Source organism: Polyodon spathula, chromosome 10 (assembly GCF_017654505.1).
Source record: "Polyodon spathula isolate WHYD16114869_AA chromosome 10, ASM1765450v1, whole genome shotgun sequence".
Classification (NCBI taxonomy): Eukaryota; Metazoa; Chordata; class Actinopteri; order Acipenseriformes; family Polyodontidae; genus Polyodon; species Polyodon spathula.
Window position 1 is genome coordinate 42,689,553 of NC_054543.1, and position 14,587 is coordinate 42,704,139.

The window sequence follows — 14,587 nt, forward strand, 5'->3', positions numbered from 1 at the left end:
GGGGGGGTAAATGTGCTTTGCGTCAAAGGTTTTGACACTTTATGGATACACAATAGGTGAGAAGCTTTTGTACACTATAATTTGGTGAAGTAACTTATAAAGGAAGAAAAAAATATCTGTTAGACAGAAAGCCCAAAATGATACCTTACTGTAATTACAGAATAGATTGTTAAAATGTCTCTTGAAAAATATTTCCCTGTATACGGTTATATAACTGCACCCAACTTTTTTTTTTTTGAAGGTCACAATGTAACATTTTGGATTATCACACAAGTTCTATCTGGCTAAAGGCACAGTTCGCTAGTTATTTAGTTCTAAATTGCCCTCACTAAATGGTAACAGTATACACTGTGGTGTGTTTTTGGCAGATATCGAAATCAAAGTTGACGTTTATGTTCTGCCAGCGAGTCAATTTAATAACGCGCACAAAAAAAGTTTGTATTATCCCTAAAGATTAAAGTTGCATGCACTTCATGATTATTTCATGTTTAATAAGATGTATTGTATAAAGAATAATTAGCGGGCATAGTAGTGTGCTTCTATTGCACTGTTTGAACGGTACTGTTTAAATGTTTAATGTATGGTGGTGTTTATGTTTATTTATAAAACCTAACCTTACAAACAGCAGAATGCAGCATTTTCACAGAGAACAACTCATGTCAGCAAGCCACGTTGTTGTTTTTAACCAGTGCATCGCATCGCACTGTACTCTACAATGACTGCCCTGCAGCGGAACACATCTTGTGGTGTAATTTTCTATTTGAACACCAGAGGTCCCCCTTCAAAAGGTAACCAATATGTTTGATACATCAACAACTCTTTAAAAACGACTCTTAATACCGATATTGGTTTTGATATTAAAGGGTGAGCTGGTTACCACCTTGACTACACGAGTTTAATCAACATGGGATATGTTCAAGGGATACTGCACCCAGTACACAGGAACAAAACCAAGTACATTTGTTTCTGTTCCTTATAATGGAGCTGGATTTGGTCTAGACCTGTTCTATAGAAATGGGTGAAAGACGTGAGTGTAGTGTTACTTTATAAGATATTTTTTTTCATGATAACAGACTGGATGAATAGGATTATTCTGTCTGGCCATTGTTCTGGTATTCATATATTCATAGAGAAAAAAAAAAAAAAAGCTACCTCAGTCACTTGCATGTCTCCCACCAAAGGTATAATTAACATGTCTGTCTCCTGAAAGAAAGTGTATAGAACAGTATATCACAACAAATGACAAAACGAAGGAAAGCACTAACTGAAAAGTGTTTCTTTGTTCGACCTCAGAATTGATTAGTGATTGAATTTATGGGTGAACGGTTTTAGAAAAAACAGACACTAAGCTGCACCCAAGATATTGCCTTCAATAGCCCTGCCAGTTAGGAATCGGTACTGTCATTTTCACCTATGCTGATAGTGTGTGAATAACATTTTCCTGGGATGTGTCCCAAGATTACCGCTCTATATTTTAATCATCTTGGACAATAAGAAACTCCACCGGCGGCTTTCACACACCCTGTTCAAAGCGAATCCTGGATTATTTTAGCTAAGGTAACATTAACATTAATTAGTTTTTGTTTTGTTTTGTTTTTAAAGACAGGCGTTAATAATGAATGTTATGTAACGGCTTTAGTGGTTCTGTACCTTCTAAAAAATAAAGTGTTCCTTAAAAAATGGTTTTCCTGTACTTCACCAGGAAGAAGTTTGAAACATATCAGTTTAGGGTTGGTCTGGAATCTTCCACTGAGTGTTGGTATTTCCCACAGATTTAAATTAAACTGTTAGTTTCCTCTTAGTAGAATTTGCTTTACTGGTTATTATGCACCCAATGGTAATTAGGCAAACAAGCAATGAGATTAGTTAGAAGCTGACATCTTAGCCTTTGATGTGCATACACAACACTGTTTCGAAAGCAGGTTTTCCCCTGCAGTATTGTTATTCTGTAACGGGTAATACTATTAAATGTGGCGATGTGCTAATTGATTAGGACAGTTAATAATTGCAATACTGCTAACGAGAAACAATTCAGAATTCGATTCATGCATTTTTCTCCCTCTCCGTCATCAGGTAGGGACTTATTTTTGAAACAGCAGAACAACCCAATGCCATGCACAATGCAATAGCACAAAACCAGCGCTGGTTAGTTCTCAGTTTAAACCAATTGCCTTGATCACTGAACTTCTATATTCAGGCATTCCCTTTAATTTATTAATATATCAAATACAACTAAGTATTTGTGTTTATTAACACTGAAGTTGTTGTAGGTCTGGGTAACAGCCTATTGTGTTCCTGTGCCCAGCTGACTGTCGCCCTTAGCAACAGCAGTAAACTCAAAGGTCTGCTTGTTGGGGAAGGCATGCAGAACTAACAAGGGAATACAGACAATTCAACATAATCCATCAGAGGAGATAATTCACAACCTGTAAAGCAAGGGACTCTCAAAGGACTGGAGAAAAACAAATCATACAATATATTTACGAACTGTAAGCATAAAATGAGGATTTGACACTTTCTGAGATAGAAATCCTGATGGAATGAAAACTTGGAGGTAAGCAGACTTTATTTTGAAGAGAGACTGAAATTAAATGTATTCAGGCGAGTTACCCAAGTAACACAAATGAGCTTTTCAATCACCTAGGGAAGCTGTACTTTAGATATGTTCACACTTGGATATTAGTATTACTTCATGATAACACTGGATTGGGTTTGGGCTTTATTTGTACAAATAATGCAACATAACACTAACAGGCATTGCTTTTGATAGTCTTTGTAGACAGGATTGCCAAATTAGTGACCATGCCAGAAACTAGATAGGAGTGTGATGCATTTGCCATTTGTGGGTATTGCTCAGTACTTTATTTTACTATTTGATATGTGCAGTTTAAATATCTTGTTTACCACAGATATTTTCATAGCATTAGGTTAGTCTGCTTAATGTTATTTTACATGTTTTGTGGGATTGGCTAATCATAGTTTTGAACCATACAGATTTAATTTTACTTTTTAAAGTGAAATAAAAACTTTTTTTTTTTTTTTTTTTTTTTTTTTTTTTTAGAATTAATGTTTAATACACTGCACTTTAAAACAAGGAGTACAAGTGTTAAATTCACAAAATTTTACATTTCTTTCCATTAAATCTTAATTCACAGACATTCACTGCATGACACACTGTCAAAAGCTTAAATTTTTGCTTTACAGAGAAACAACTGCAAAGTTAAAACAATTGCAAAACAGAAACGATGAATGTAAGTTCAGCAAATGAGTCATCAATACCAAATTAAACACCTACTTTAGAACTAGTTTTTATTAAAGCAACTGATCACCATAGGCACCAAAGTCGATAGCCAGTTAATGATCTAAAATATGACCTATAAAAGATAACCAATGTTTTTTGCTTTGTTATACTGTTTTAAATAGTGACGCACATCTATTTGGTACATAAGCTATAATTATAATGTAATTCATGGGTAATTATGACCCCTTTTGTGTTAACTTGTCAGGAATTGTCAGGTGGCCGTTTTGGAAGAGACCTGGAGACAATGGAGAGAGTACCCATGAATGATGTTTCTGTTTCAGCACCATTTGACTTTCCAAACCCAGACACAGACTTCAATCCTCTCATCAGCGCCAGCTACAAGGGCCTAACAGAGGTAAAAGCAAGTTTAACCAAAATATTGCCCCTTTCACCTCACCAACTGTATAAAAAAATAAACCATTTACTGTCAGGAAAGAGCAATTCCTATAGTTCTAGGCTGTTTGTTTCCACTTTGTAGGTTTATGGCTCCCATAGAGACAGAACATGTGCCTGAGCTGAATGTAACCAGTTATAGTAAGACGGCTTTTTTTGAAGTAGCCTTCCGCATTATAGGATGAAGCTATATTGACAGTAGGCCTGTACAACTGTAAAAGTACCGGAACTGTTGGGAGACATAATACTAATGACTGATAATTAAGAGTTCCAAATAATCCATATCAAAACGTTGTGGTGATTATGTCCTTTTAAAAATATCCAATAAGCAGGTCTAATTCATGAAGTAGTAATGTACAGACAGCGGAGTCTGAACCTCGTAGATAAAGGCAATACAGATATCAGTTTGTGCGATACATTCAAGTGAAAGGTTATGGTAACTGCTGAAATATGACACCCAATAATTGGACAAAGTGATACGACTTCCTTATCAATCTGTTGCAGGTTGTATGTTTGCTTTTGAAGAAAGGTGTTGATGTCACTCTGTGTAATCATAGTAACCAGACAGCAGTCCATCTAGCTAACCCCACGATCCAGGGAATCCTGCTGTCTGCTGTAAATGGAGATGCACTTCCCCAGAGGCAACTACTACAGGCTGCATGGCAGGGCGACCTCCAGCACCTTCAACACCTGCTGGTGGGTTTTGAAACAGGCTTTATACACATTGAACTGGTTCAAACGTTTCTTTTGTTCTGTGACATCATTTACAAAATATCATCCCTAACTATAAAACATTCAATAGGGCTGAATTGTATATGGGAATGCTAAAATAGAATTAACAACTAGTCACGTTCTGGGTTAACAAAATAACACCACTATACAAGAAAATATTTCCAACCTAAGATATCGCCAAATCAGTTCTGTCCAATTTATTTACCTTCTCAAAAAGTATTCTTAACCTGCTGCAATTAGTGCCATTCACACCTCAGAAACATTAATGTCTAATACTAGTATGTGCAAAATGAGCACACGCACATTCCACATTATGAAACCATTAAGAGATCCTTTACACTATCAAGTAGTCTATTAACTATCATCCAGTGATCCCAGTATGTGAAACAAATCCATTTTCTTGGCCCGGTGTGACAGTCTTGCAATACGGTACAGTAAGTGACTTTTATACTTAATTTCACAAGCATTTTATTTTTAACTTTCAAACCAAAAGGATTCAATATAAGCAATGATGAAACCAGTAGTCCGATTACAAATAAGAAGCCAAACACAGACAGCTGGCAAACAGAGCAGGCCATAGATCACAGGAAAGACTAAAGCAAAGGTACAATGCACACAGTTCAAATTACTCACCTGGAATTTTGACACTTGATAAACAGGTAAGAGCCAGCTGGGTTTAACATATTCAGTATTGTCTAACCCTGAAGAAAAGGGCATGAGAGGAGGGGTTACATTATCCCCCTTCAGGGTTGGGGTCAATTCCTGTTTTTCAGTTCTTTTTTAAAAATCAATTCCTTCGAAGGAATTGAGATTAGAGACATAATTGTTGTGATTGTTCAATTGCTTTCATTTGAAGCCCTTTAAATTTACTAACGGTGACTTAAATGCAAGTAATGTGCTGCCACTGTGAGAAGCTTGTTTAAACAGAATACTGCTAATTGAAATTTTGATCAATGATGTGTTGGAATTGATTAAAAGGGAATGGGAACTGGACACTCAGTTAAAAAAAATGAATTTAACAGGAATTTATACGCAACCCTGATCCCTTTACATTTGATTTTTTCCAAAGCCTGTAATTCATAACCACTTTGGTCTTTAAAGTTGCACCCCAAAACTGTGGGAAGAAATAAAACTGGAACATAAAATCACCTATCATGGGTTTCATCATTCTCAATAGAAGCTTCTTGCTTAAGTCCCGAGTGACAATCTTATATTTAAAAAAAAACACATTGGTTTTTATAGGCATGAAAAGAATAACTTCTTATTTTGTAATACATATTTAATGTATCACTATAGCTTCAGTCCCTTATACAGTAGTATATGCTTACTATCAATATAGCTGCATATTGTAATGTGGAAGGCTACTTCAAATAAGCGTTGTGTATTTCAGGCAGAGTCGGCCACAGTGGATGTGAATGTTCCAAACCAGGATGGGCTGAATGCTCTCATGCTGGCAGTGCGAGATATTGACCTGTTTGAGAGGCTCAGAGCCCTGCTGCCTTCAGAGTACAGACCAGTGGAGGTCATCAAGGAGCTGCTTAAAAACCATGTGTGAGTCCAAGTAAATACTTTAGCTCATTCAAAATGACAGCATTTTATATACATGTTTGGAGTACAGTGTTTCCAGTCTCGCTTTAGTATACTGTTCTTGATCCTTTTCTTAAACAAATCTGACCAGACCCAGCTCTACAACAGAACAAATGAAATGGCCTGATTTCTGTGTTTGGGCCACATCCTTTTAAATAAACATAGCAGTAAATAATACATTTCAATACCAATTTGCAAACGCAGTAAATAGGCACAAGACGTGGGAATCCAATCTGAAATTTGTGCTTCTTTCCTGTTCTCTTCCAGAGATCCTAGAGCGTGTGACTCCACTGGGAAGTCAGCACTGCACTATGCAGCCCAGCTCAAAAGTTCCATAAAGGAGCAGGTCATCCAAGTGCTGGTGGACTTGCTGCCGCTCTCAGGTATACAGAACCAGATCTACAATGTGCAAAAGCTAATGTGTTAGTCTAGCGCTTCATTATTTGTAAAAAGTATTTCATTACTTAACTAAGCCTTTGACACTGGGGAAGTTCCATTTTTTTATATTAATAGCATTATTATTATTATTATTATTATTATATTATTTTATTATTTTAAGGTGGCACAATAATATGTTATGTCCTCTTTTTCTGGATAGACAGAATAGTAAATGTAAGTAATCATGATTCCTCTAAGAACTATTATTTTCCCCCATCCCCACAGACCAGCAAGCCTTGTTGGACTTGCTGGCATTTTCCAAGCCTTTGGCAAACAGTGTAAGCTCCTTTCCTCCCCAGAACAGCATTATTCTGGAGAGTATCACCTGCATGGAGGAAAGAAAGCAGGTGAGTTTGAAATGGACCAAAAAAAAAAAAAAAATGGAAAAAATCCAAAGATTGATCAAGCTTCATGTCTTGGGATATAAACAACCATGCTTTTAAATAAATCCCAACTCTACTATTGCTGTTTTCTGTTCAGTGACTGTGGCGTTTAGCTGAAACATCTAGGTATTTTATATTAGTTCCTTACAGTTTTTTCAAGATCTTATGATTCAGTGTTTGAAGTTAAGTGATGAGTATATATTTTTTTCAAATTAAATATGAAATGGTAATGTACAAAACTGATATTTTCTTTAAATATCATACTACAACAGAAGGACCACTTATAGTAATGGAATAAAGAGATTTAATAGTTTAAGTCAACACTGTCATTTGACTGAAAGCAGTCTTGTGACAAGGGGCCCTGAATAGAATGGTTTATAAGCCACATTTAAGCGCAACAGTTCTTCTAGGCAGGATTGCACGAAAGGGAATGTGGTTGTGCACCAGGGAACAACCTTTCTTTGTTTTATGACCAGCATACATCTAGGACTAAACCAGATGGTTGGCACATCCTATAGAAAACCAGCCACAAGTCAAGTGATAACTAGCTAAGTCATTGCAGTTAATGGGGCTGTTTAAATATTTAAACACACTGGGGATGGATTGTCTTTAATTACAGATACAGCCCTATCAAAACCTACTGCCCCAGGAAAGAGGAATATATTTGGTTTTGGTTTTAATGTCAAAAGCATCAGAACAACCGTTAGCTTTTTGTGTTTATTTTTAAGATTTATTTTTGTTTCCGAGTGACAGGTTGGGGTTCATTTGATAGACTGCCCTGTGTTTATTTAACAGAAGCATGAAATTTCTTATCTATGATTAATTTGTTTATCAATATATTTCTTTATCTTCTAGGAGAGTAAGGAGCAATCCGAGTGCAGAAAAAGTAAATCTGCAGAAGGTCAGTATGGTGAATGTAAGCTTGTATTTATAGCACAGTTTGTTCTGATGATCTAAAACCTCCTCCAACCCCGGTCCTGGAGATCAACTCTGGCTGCTGGTTTTTATTTCAACCAATCTCTAAGTTACTTAATTGAACAAACTATTGGCTTAATTAGTCAGGATTAAGAGTTGTTCTAGATCTTTAGCCATTGATGATGTAAAGACCTATATACAATGCTGGATAGGGGCTCTCCAGGACCAGGGTTGGAGACCCCTGATCCAAAACATTTAAAATTCCGTTAATACCCTGAAGACTCCTGTTCATGAAACTTTTCAGTGACTAATTAAGCAAAAAAAAGGAATTTTGAAGACCAAAATTGGCAATTAGATATGCAAGACATTCAACTTGAAACTTTTTCCTGGGACATGCCTGAATCAAAGAAAATATAACTTTAAAAAGGAGTTTCAGTTTCGACTCCCTATTTCAGCCAGTCCGATTATTATTGTTCTTACTGAGAGATTAATACATGTTAAAATGTGCATGGAGACACCCCTTGGTGTTGGATAAAAACACAACACATAAGCATTCCTGTTAATAGGTAGACCTGTATTTCCCCTTGATCAGCATCCCATATCTGTTTAAACTAGTGTGATAGAAGTCTGAGAAGTAAAAAGGCTTTTACAGAATGCAAAGAAACCAGAAAGCAGGCAGTCTGGTAGAGCAGAATGTATGAATCAATTAATTGAACATGATGTGGAACAGTGCTGCTTGAACCCTCCCCCCGACACACACTATTTCCAGGACAACAGACTGCCTCAAGGTTATTGGGATAACCTGTCAATGTAGTGACTTGGAGATGATATCTCTTGGTGTTGAAAAACACAGCCTACATTGACCTTTATTTTCCCTTGATCAGGTTGGGTCTTTTAGCACCTGTCTGGTCATGCTTCTGTCTCCAATGAATACAAGTGAAATCCTATCCCGTACCCCCCCTCACTCCCACCCCGCTCAGCCCCTGCTGAACTCTTCTGCTTATCCTGTAAACACAGATCAGTCTTGCCTTGTCACCACAAGCACACTCATCCTGGGCAGCAACAAAGGCAGCAATGTAACCACCTGGACTTGCATAACAGAATAATCTTCAGGAGGGTCTAAGGCTTATAATGGGAATTCTGCCCGACTTGTGTTGCTGCTGGCTGTAACCTAAATAGACCAGGGCAGGTACTGTATTTTTTATTGTGCAGTGGCGATTATAAAAATGTAGGATTTTCTCCTTTAGGATGTCGCTTTGTGTTTTTTCGCTGCATAGTTGTTTGAGTTATCTTCTGAGATTTTTTTTTTTTTTTTATTTTGGGGGAAAAAAGTACCAAAAAAAAAAAAAAAAAAAAAAGGTCATAATAGTTCATAGGTTTTCTACTAAATTGTACTCGTGAAAGGTAAGTGCAACTGCATTTAATACAAAAATATTTAATGTTTGGCTAAGTTAACTGTTTTATAAGTTTTTGCAAGCACTGGAAGTATTTAAAATGATTAACTTAAAAAAAAAAAAAAAAAGTTTTCCAATTCAATTGGAGGATGCTGTTTTTTACATTACTGTCAATGGCAAATTACATGCAATGTATTTGTTTACAGTTAATTGCTTCAATTCAGTGGCGCCCGACCTGTGATTAGATAAAACACATGAAGGCTTTTAATCTAATTGTGCATAATATGTGCCAAATTTAAAACTAATTTAAAATTGATTAAATCAAGAGAGAGCGAGAGAGAGAGCGAGAGAGAGAGAGAGAGAGAGAGACTTCCTCATTAACAAAATTATTTACAAGAGTTACTTACATTCTCTCATTTTCAGTTCCCTGGTTGCTTTTCCATGTTGCTGTAGTATTATGTCAGTAATTTTTTTCCCCTGTCTCTTTCAGCTCGGGGCTTTTCTCTTGATTTCCAAACCGCAGCAAAGACCCTGCAAGACATGAGCCAAGCTTATGAAGAGCTAGCAGAAATGAGCAGGTTAGTGGTATTGTTCCACTCCCCTACACTCGCTATTGACTGCATTCAGCCAGCTAGTTAGACTCTTGAGCAGCTTCAGTTTCAACCCAGCCCAGAGTAGCAGTCAGCAAATCTCCCTTTCTACGACATTGCATTGTCATCTGCTGAAAAGGGGCTGGTACTTACTGTGAAAGCATTGTTTTTAAATAAATGAACGGATTTAGATAATGTACATTTAAACTACAATTAAGAAATTCTAAAATACCATAGTGATACAATGCTGGGAAAAGAATGTAAAATACATATTTAAAAATGGGTATTCTATCGTTCTTCCAGCCAGGGAATTTCTTTACCAAGCCTGTGGCAAGGCTACCACAAAAGGCAAGAGCATGGCCCTATTCCAGATGGGACCCACCTGCCTCTCCATCCCATCAGAAGCAATGGAAGAAACAAACAGCAGATACCTGTCTTTGCTCTGAGCAAGTCCGAACCAAACATAGCAGCGCCTCTCCTGCGCTCCAACTCACTTCAGGATATTAAAGCCCAGATTCAGCAAAGTAAGGGCACGTTTTATTATTTTTTTAATGGAAACTGAAGCCCACAAGCTTTGGGAATTTGGGAAAGCCATCTTCTCTACTCGGCATTCTTCAAATCAGCCTTTAATGAACCACACTTATGGAGGGTGCAAGAACATTCCAGTCAGCCTTGCAGTTAGTGTAGTTCTTTAACCCAATGGAACACATATCCCCAATATTGTGTTTGTATTAAGAATTAAAATCATTAAGGTTTGGGAAATATTAATTATAGACCAAACTGGCATGTTTTCCAATGCTCCTACTAATTGTATAGCTTGCAATGTATTGTTAGAGTAAGAACAATGTTGCCTTGTAAAAAATGTTCTTTATAAATAAATTAAATTAAATAAAGAAAGAAAGAAAGTCTCTCAGTCAATAAGGAAAACATGTTTGTTGTCATTCAATAGGTCACGCCTGATGTTCATTAAGCAATATCTCATTTCAACTTGATTTTATTTATTCATGTAAATATTTTCATCAACAGGGCTGAAAATAACTAACCAAGAAAAAGTAATCAATCGCCCAAATAAGGTAAATAGCTTTATATCACGTCACAGTAAATGTACACTGGCTGGACATTGTTCTGTAGTGTTCCAAATTTAGCATAGCCCTTTCAATTGCCGTTTCATTTTCCACCCAGGTTGTTGAAATTCAGTTTGAAAAGCCATCATAAAAAATTCACACAGGGAAACATGATGAATTCCTCAAGAATATTTTGGATTAATATCTTTTGTTGTATTAAACATCTGGATCAGAAAGGCTGTCGGGGCTCAGTTACCTACCTGCAGTATATTATTTATATTGAACAGTTTAAATGCCTTGTAGATAGCAGTGCCATCTCCAATGGTGTTTTAAACTAAAGTTTGAAATCTCATGTACAGGAATCTTTGCCATGTATGAAAGCCAGGCCTGCAAGGACTCCAAGGCATCTATATCCATTGGAGGTTAAAACAGATGTTAATAAAGCACAAGAGAAGAGATTACTACATTTCATTAAATCTGTTCCATTCAAACCGCCTGTTCTACTTCCTCTGTCTCCTCGTCCCCAAGCATCGAAAAGAAAAAACAGGTTAACAAGTAGCAGAGCTGACAGGCAGGAGGGAAGCTCCAGTAGTTCAAGTACTCAGGGGTCCCTAGATGAGGATTACTGCAAATCAGAAGAAATTCACAGACAAGTCAAAGACTGTAAAGATGAATCTGAGCAGAAGTCTGACATTCAAAGACAAGTCAATGTTGGTGTAAATGTTGATGCTGACTTTCAGAATGAACCCAAGGTAAAACAATTTAACAGTGTCCCAAAAGATAAAGATAGAGTACAAGAACAAAGGACTGCTGAAGGAGATCAGAACACTGTCTTCATAGTGTCAAACAACTGTGAACAACCATTAATAAGGGCTACTGATTCAGAACAGGTATCCTCCAAATATAACTATGTTGACATCTGTGACCTTGGTAATGACGAGATCAAACCTGACTTACAAGATGCACTGGTTCCAGTTGCAGGAGAGAAAAGTGGCTGCAATGACAATGGAGATAATCAGGCAGTCAATGAAGAGTCCACTTTTGGAAATGAACAGTTGCTACCTGTTGTACATATCACAATCTCAGAAGCAGAGCTTGAGACCAGAGAGGAGACAAAAATACCAAAGAACAAAGTCAACATGAAGAGTGTGCTTATAAATGTCAACCACAGCTTTAACATTATAGCTCAAGAAGAATATGTTAAGACTAGAAATGAGACAAGATCAAACCTTAGGAATAAGTCATCTCCAGCAAATCTCAAGCCAAACTGTAGAAGGTCTCAAGGTCTGATGATCAAAGGTGAATGCACAACAAAGCAAGGGGGCTTTCAGTCAAATAATGAAAAGGTGCAGCCCAATTGCACTGGTTTACCTGTGCTACCAAATGGATGCACCGCACCATCAAAAGTGAGAATCAAAGCACACCCAGTAGAAAGAAAATGTTTTATGAAAATTGCTACATTGCCGAAAAAGCAGCCTCTTCCCCGTATCTACAGAAGTGCTCACCAGGTCAAGAAACAAGGAGCTGCTTCAACTCCAAGAGCAAAGTCTGCCGCAGACATCTTACAACTCAACTACGACGACATGTTCAAAGAAATCAACTCAAACGAGGAAGGACCTGGAATCTATGAAATGTTTGGTACACCAGTATATTCCAACATAAGGGTATCCACTGCATCTGGAAGCAGATCTTCCAGGGAGGTGCAGTCTGCTCCACCAAGAAAGAGTTCTGGACATAAACCTTCAAAATCTAGCAAAGCACCCGAGAGAAGCAGGCCAAAGAAAACATCACATGGGAAGCTGAATTTGGTGACACTTAAACAAAAAAACAAAGATGTTTTGAAGAAAGGGAAACACCACAAGCGGCTGCTCAGCAATGAGGAGCAGGAGGGTATTGTATTTATTTCTGGTCCAGACTGGCACATAAAGACATCTAAGAGCGAGGTGCTCTTCTGTGAACTGGATGGCATGAATGATCTTCAAACATCTAAGAATATTCAGATACCCCAGGCAACAGAGCTTGAAGATCAAACAATCATTGGGAAAATCCAAACACAACTGCCAGACAGAACAATTGGTTCTGTAAATCCTAACAGTGTACACAATAGAGGTCTGCTGGGTATTCAGATGCTTGATCATGATGCTGGTTTAGCCGAGAGTGATGAGGAACCTAATGAACCAGATCCTTGTATTCCCAAAGGCGAATCATTTGTTTGTGATGAGACCGAAAATAAAGACTATTCAGGTTTCCATCAGATATCAAAACAGGATACTTACCCAACTCCACCGAAAATCAACACATGGACTTCTGCAAGTAACAGAGTGGTTTCTCCGACATACCAGAGGTTTCTGGAATCTGCAAGCAATGATTTGACAGACGAGTTATTATGTCGCCTAGCGGAGGAGCTGTTATCACTGGATGAAAAGGATACTGAGAACTCACTTGAGAGAAACTACCCAAGTCCAGAAGAGAATAATAACGTACCTGAAGAAGCCATCTCTCGATCACAGGAAAGAAGCAACTGCAAATACATAAAAGTTAAAAACTATCAACCATTAATGGTAAGAGGAAATCCCATTAATACAACTTTACCAGTTAACCTAGGGCAGTAGTCCTAAAGGATTACAGTATAATAATTTCAGTCTTATGCATTTAAAAAAGGCATGCTAATTGAATTAAAAATTACTAAATATCTATCTCTAAAAGATAAATGCATTATATTATGTTGGTTTGGAAATATGCTGCGTAAAGCAATTTTTGCCTGGCTTATCCCAAAGGGTTCTTATGCAATGATTATAATTAGTACATATATACATTTTTGTTCTAATGCAGTTAAGAAAAATGCCAACCATAACATGTGCTTTGCCCCTGGACAGGATCAAACGTCTGATAAGTTGTCAGAAACTCCTAGCAGACCTCTGAGTAACTCTGATAGTTATAACACTAAGGATGCCATTACTTGGACAAAAGGTGACATTCTTGGCAGAGGTGCTTATGGAACGGTTAGTAACATTATAGATTCTTAAGTCAGTGTTGCCTTTAATGCACTACACTATTACCAGCTATATCTACACCATTGTTGTCTTTCAGGTGTATTGCGGTCTCACAAATCAAGGCCAGCTGATAGCAGTGAAGCAGGTTGCCTTGGATCCTTCAGATCAAGTCACTGCAGAGAAGGAATACCAGAGACTCCAGGAAGAAGTGGACTTGCTAAAAACTCTCGATCACTGCAATATTGTAGGTTTCCTGGGAACCTGTCTTGAAGTAAACATTGTGAGCATCTTTATGGAGTTTGTTCCGGGTGGATCTGTTGCCAGCATCATCAACCGCTTTGGACCTCTTCCAGAAAAGGTGTTTGCCATTTACACAAAACAGATCCTGGAAGGGGTTGAATATCTGCACAATAGCCGGGTGATCCACAGAGACCTCAAAGGGAACAATGTCATGCTTATGCCCACTGGTATTATAAAACTCATAGATTTTGGCTGTGCCAAGCGTTTGGCTTGTTTGAACACGACAGGCACCAACAGCGAAATGCTCAAGTCTATGCATGGCACTCCATATTGGATGGCACCGGAAGTCATCAATGAGACTGGGCACGGCAGGAAATCAGATATCTGGAGTATTGGATGCACTGTGTTTGAAATGGCAACGGGTAAACCGCCACTTGCTCACATGGAGAGGATGGCAGCCTTGTTTTACATTGGTGCACGGAAGGGACTTATGCCGTCCTTACCAGACCACTTCTCAGAAAGTGCCAGGAACTTCGTCCAAGCTTGTTTAACAAGGT

The 14,587-nt window shown here is 37.7% G+C and overlaps 2 protein-coding genes across 6 annotated transcripts in view; one reads left to right on the top strand and one right to left on the bottom strand.

Annotated features, from left to right (window-relative positions):
• LOC121322342 (rab3 GTPase-activating protein catalytic subunit-like) overlaps positions 1–13,148 on the bottom strand; it is a 34,211-nt gene extending 21,063 nt beyond the window's left edge. For all 3 annotated transcript variants that reach the window (XM_041262181.1, XM_041262180.1, XM_041262182.1), the window contains exons 1-2: positions 13,074–13,148; positions 9,551–9,674 (exon numbers count right to left, since the gene is read on the bottom strand). The gene's annotated coding sequence lies outside the window, so the exon portion shown is untranslated. The remainder of the gene's footprint in view (positions 1–9,550; positions 9,675–13,073) is intronic.
• Positions 1–14,587, top strand: part of LOC121322341 (mitogen-activated protein kinase kinase kinase 19-like) — an 18,977-nt gene continuing 4,390 nt past the window's right edge. The window contains exons 1-13 of one of the 3 annotated variants that reach the window (XM_041262178.1): positions 1–2,554; positions 3,507–3,656; positions 4,199–4,390; positions 5,817–5,977; positions 6,281–6,396; positions 6,677–6,798; positions 7,690–7,735; positions 9,634–9,721; positions 10,037–10,257; positions 10,760–10,806; positions 11,157–13,358; positions 13,674–13,799; positions 13,888–14,585. In XM_041262178.1, coding sequence (XP_041118112.1) covers positions 3,546–3,656; positions 4,199–4,390; positions 5,817–5,977; positions 6,281–6,396; positions 6,677–6,798; positions 7,690–7,735; positions 9,634–9,721; positions 10,037–10,257; positions 10,760–10,806; positions 11,157–13,358; positions 13,674–13,799; positions 13,888–14,585 — 4,130 coding nt within the window. In that variant the 5' untranslated portion in view covers positions 1–2,554; positions 3,507–3,545. Of the gene's footprint in view, positions 3,657–4,198; positions 4,391–5,816; positions 5,978–6,280; positions 6,397–6,676; positions 6,799–7,689; positions 7,736–7,995; positions 8,939–9,633; positions 9,722–10,036; positions 10,258–10,759; positions 10,807–11,156; positions 13,359–13,673; positions 13,800–13,887; positions 14,586–14,587 lie in introns of those variants that run through there. The other 2 variants (XM_041262177.1, XM_041262179.1) reach the window with 2 other exon arrangements.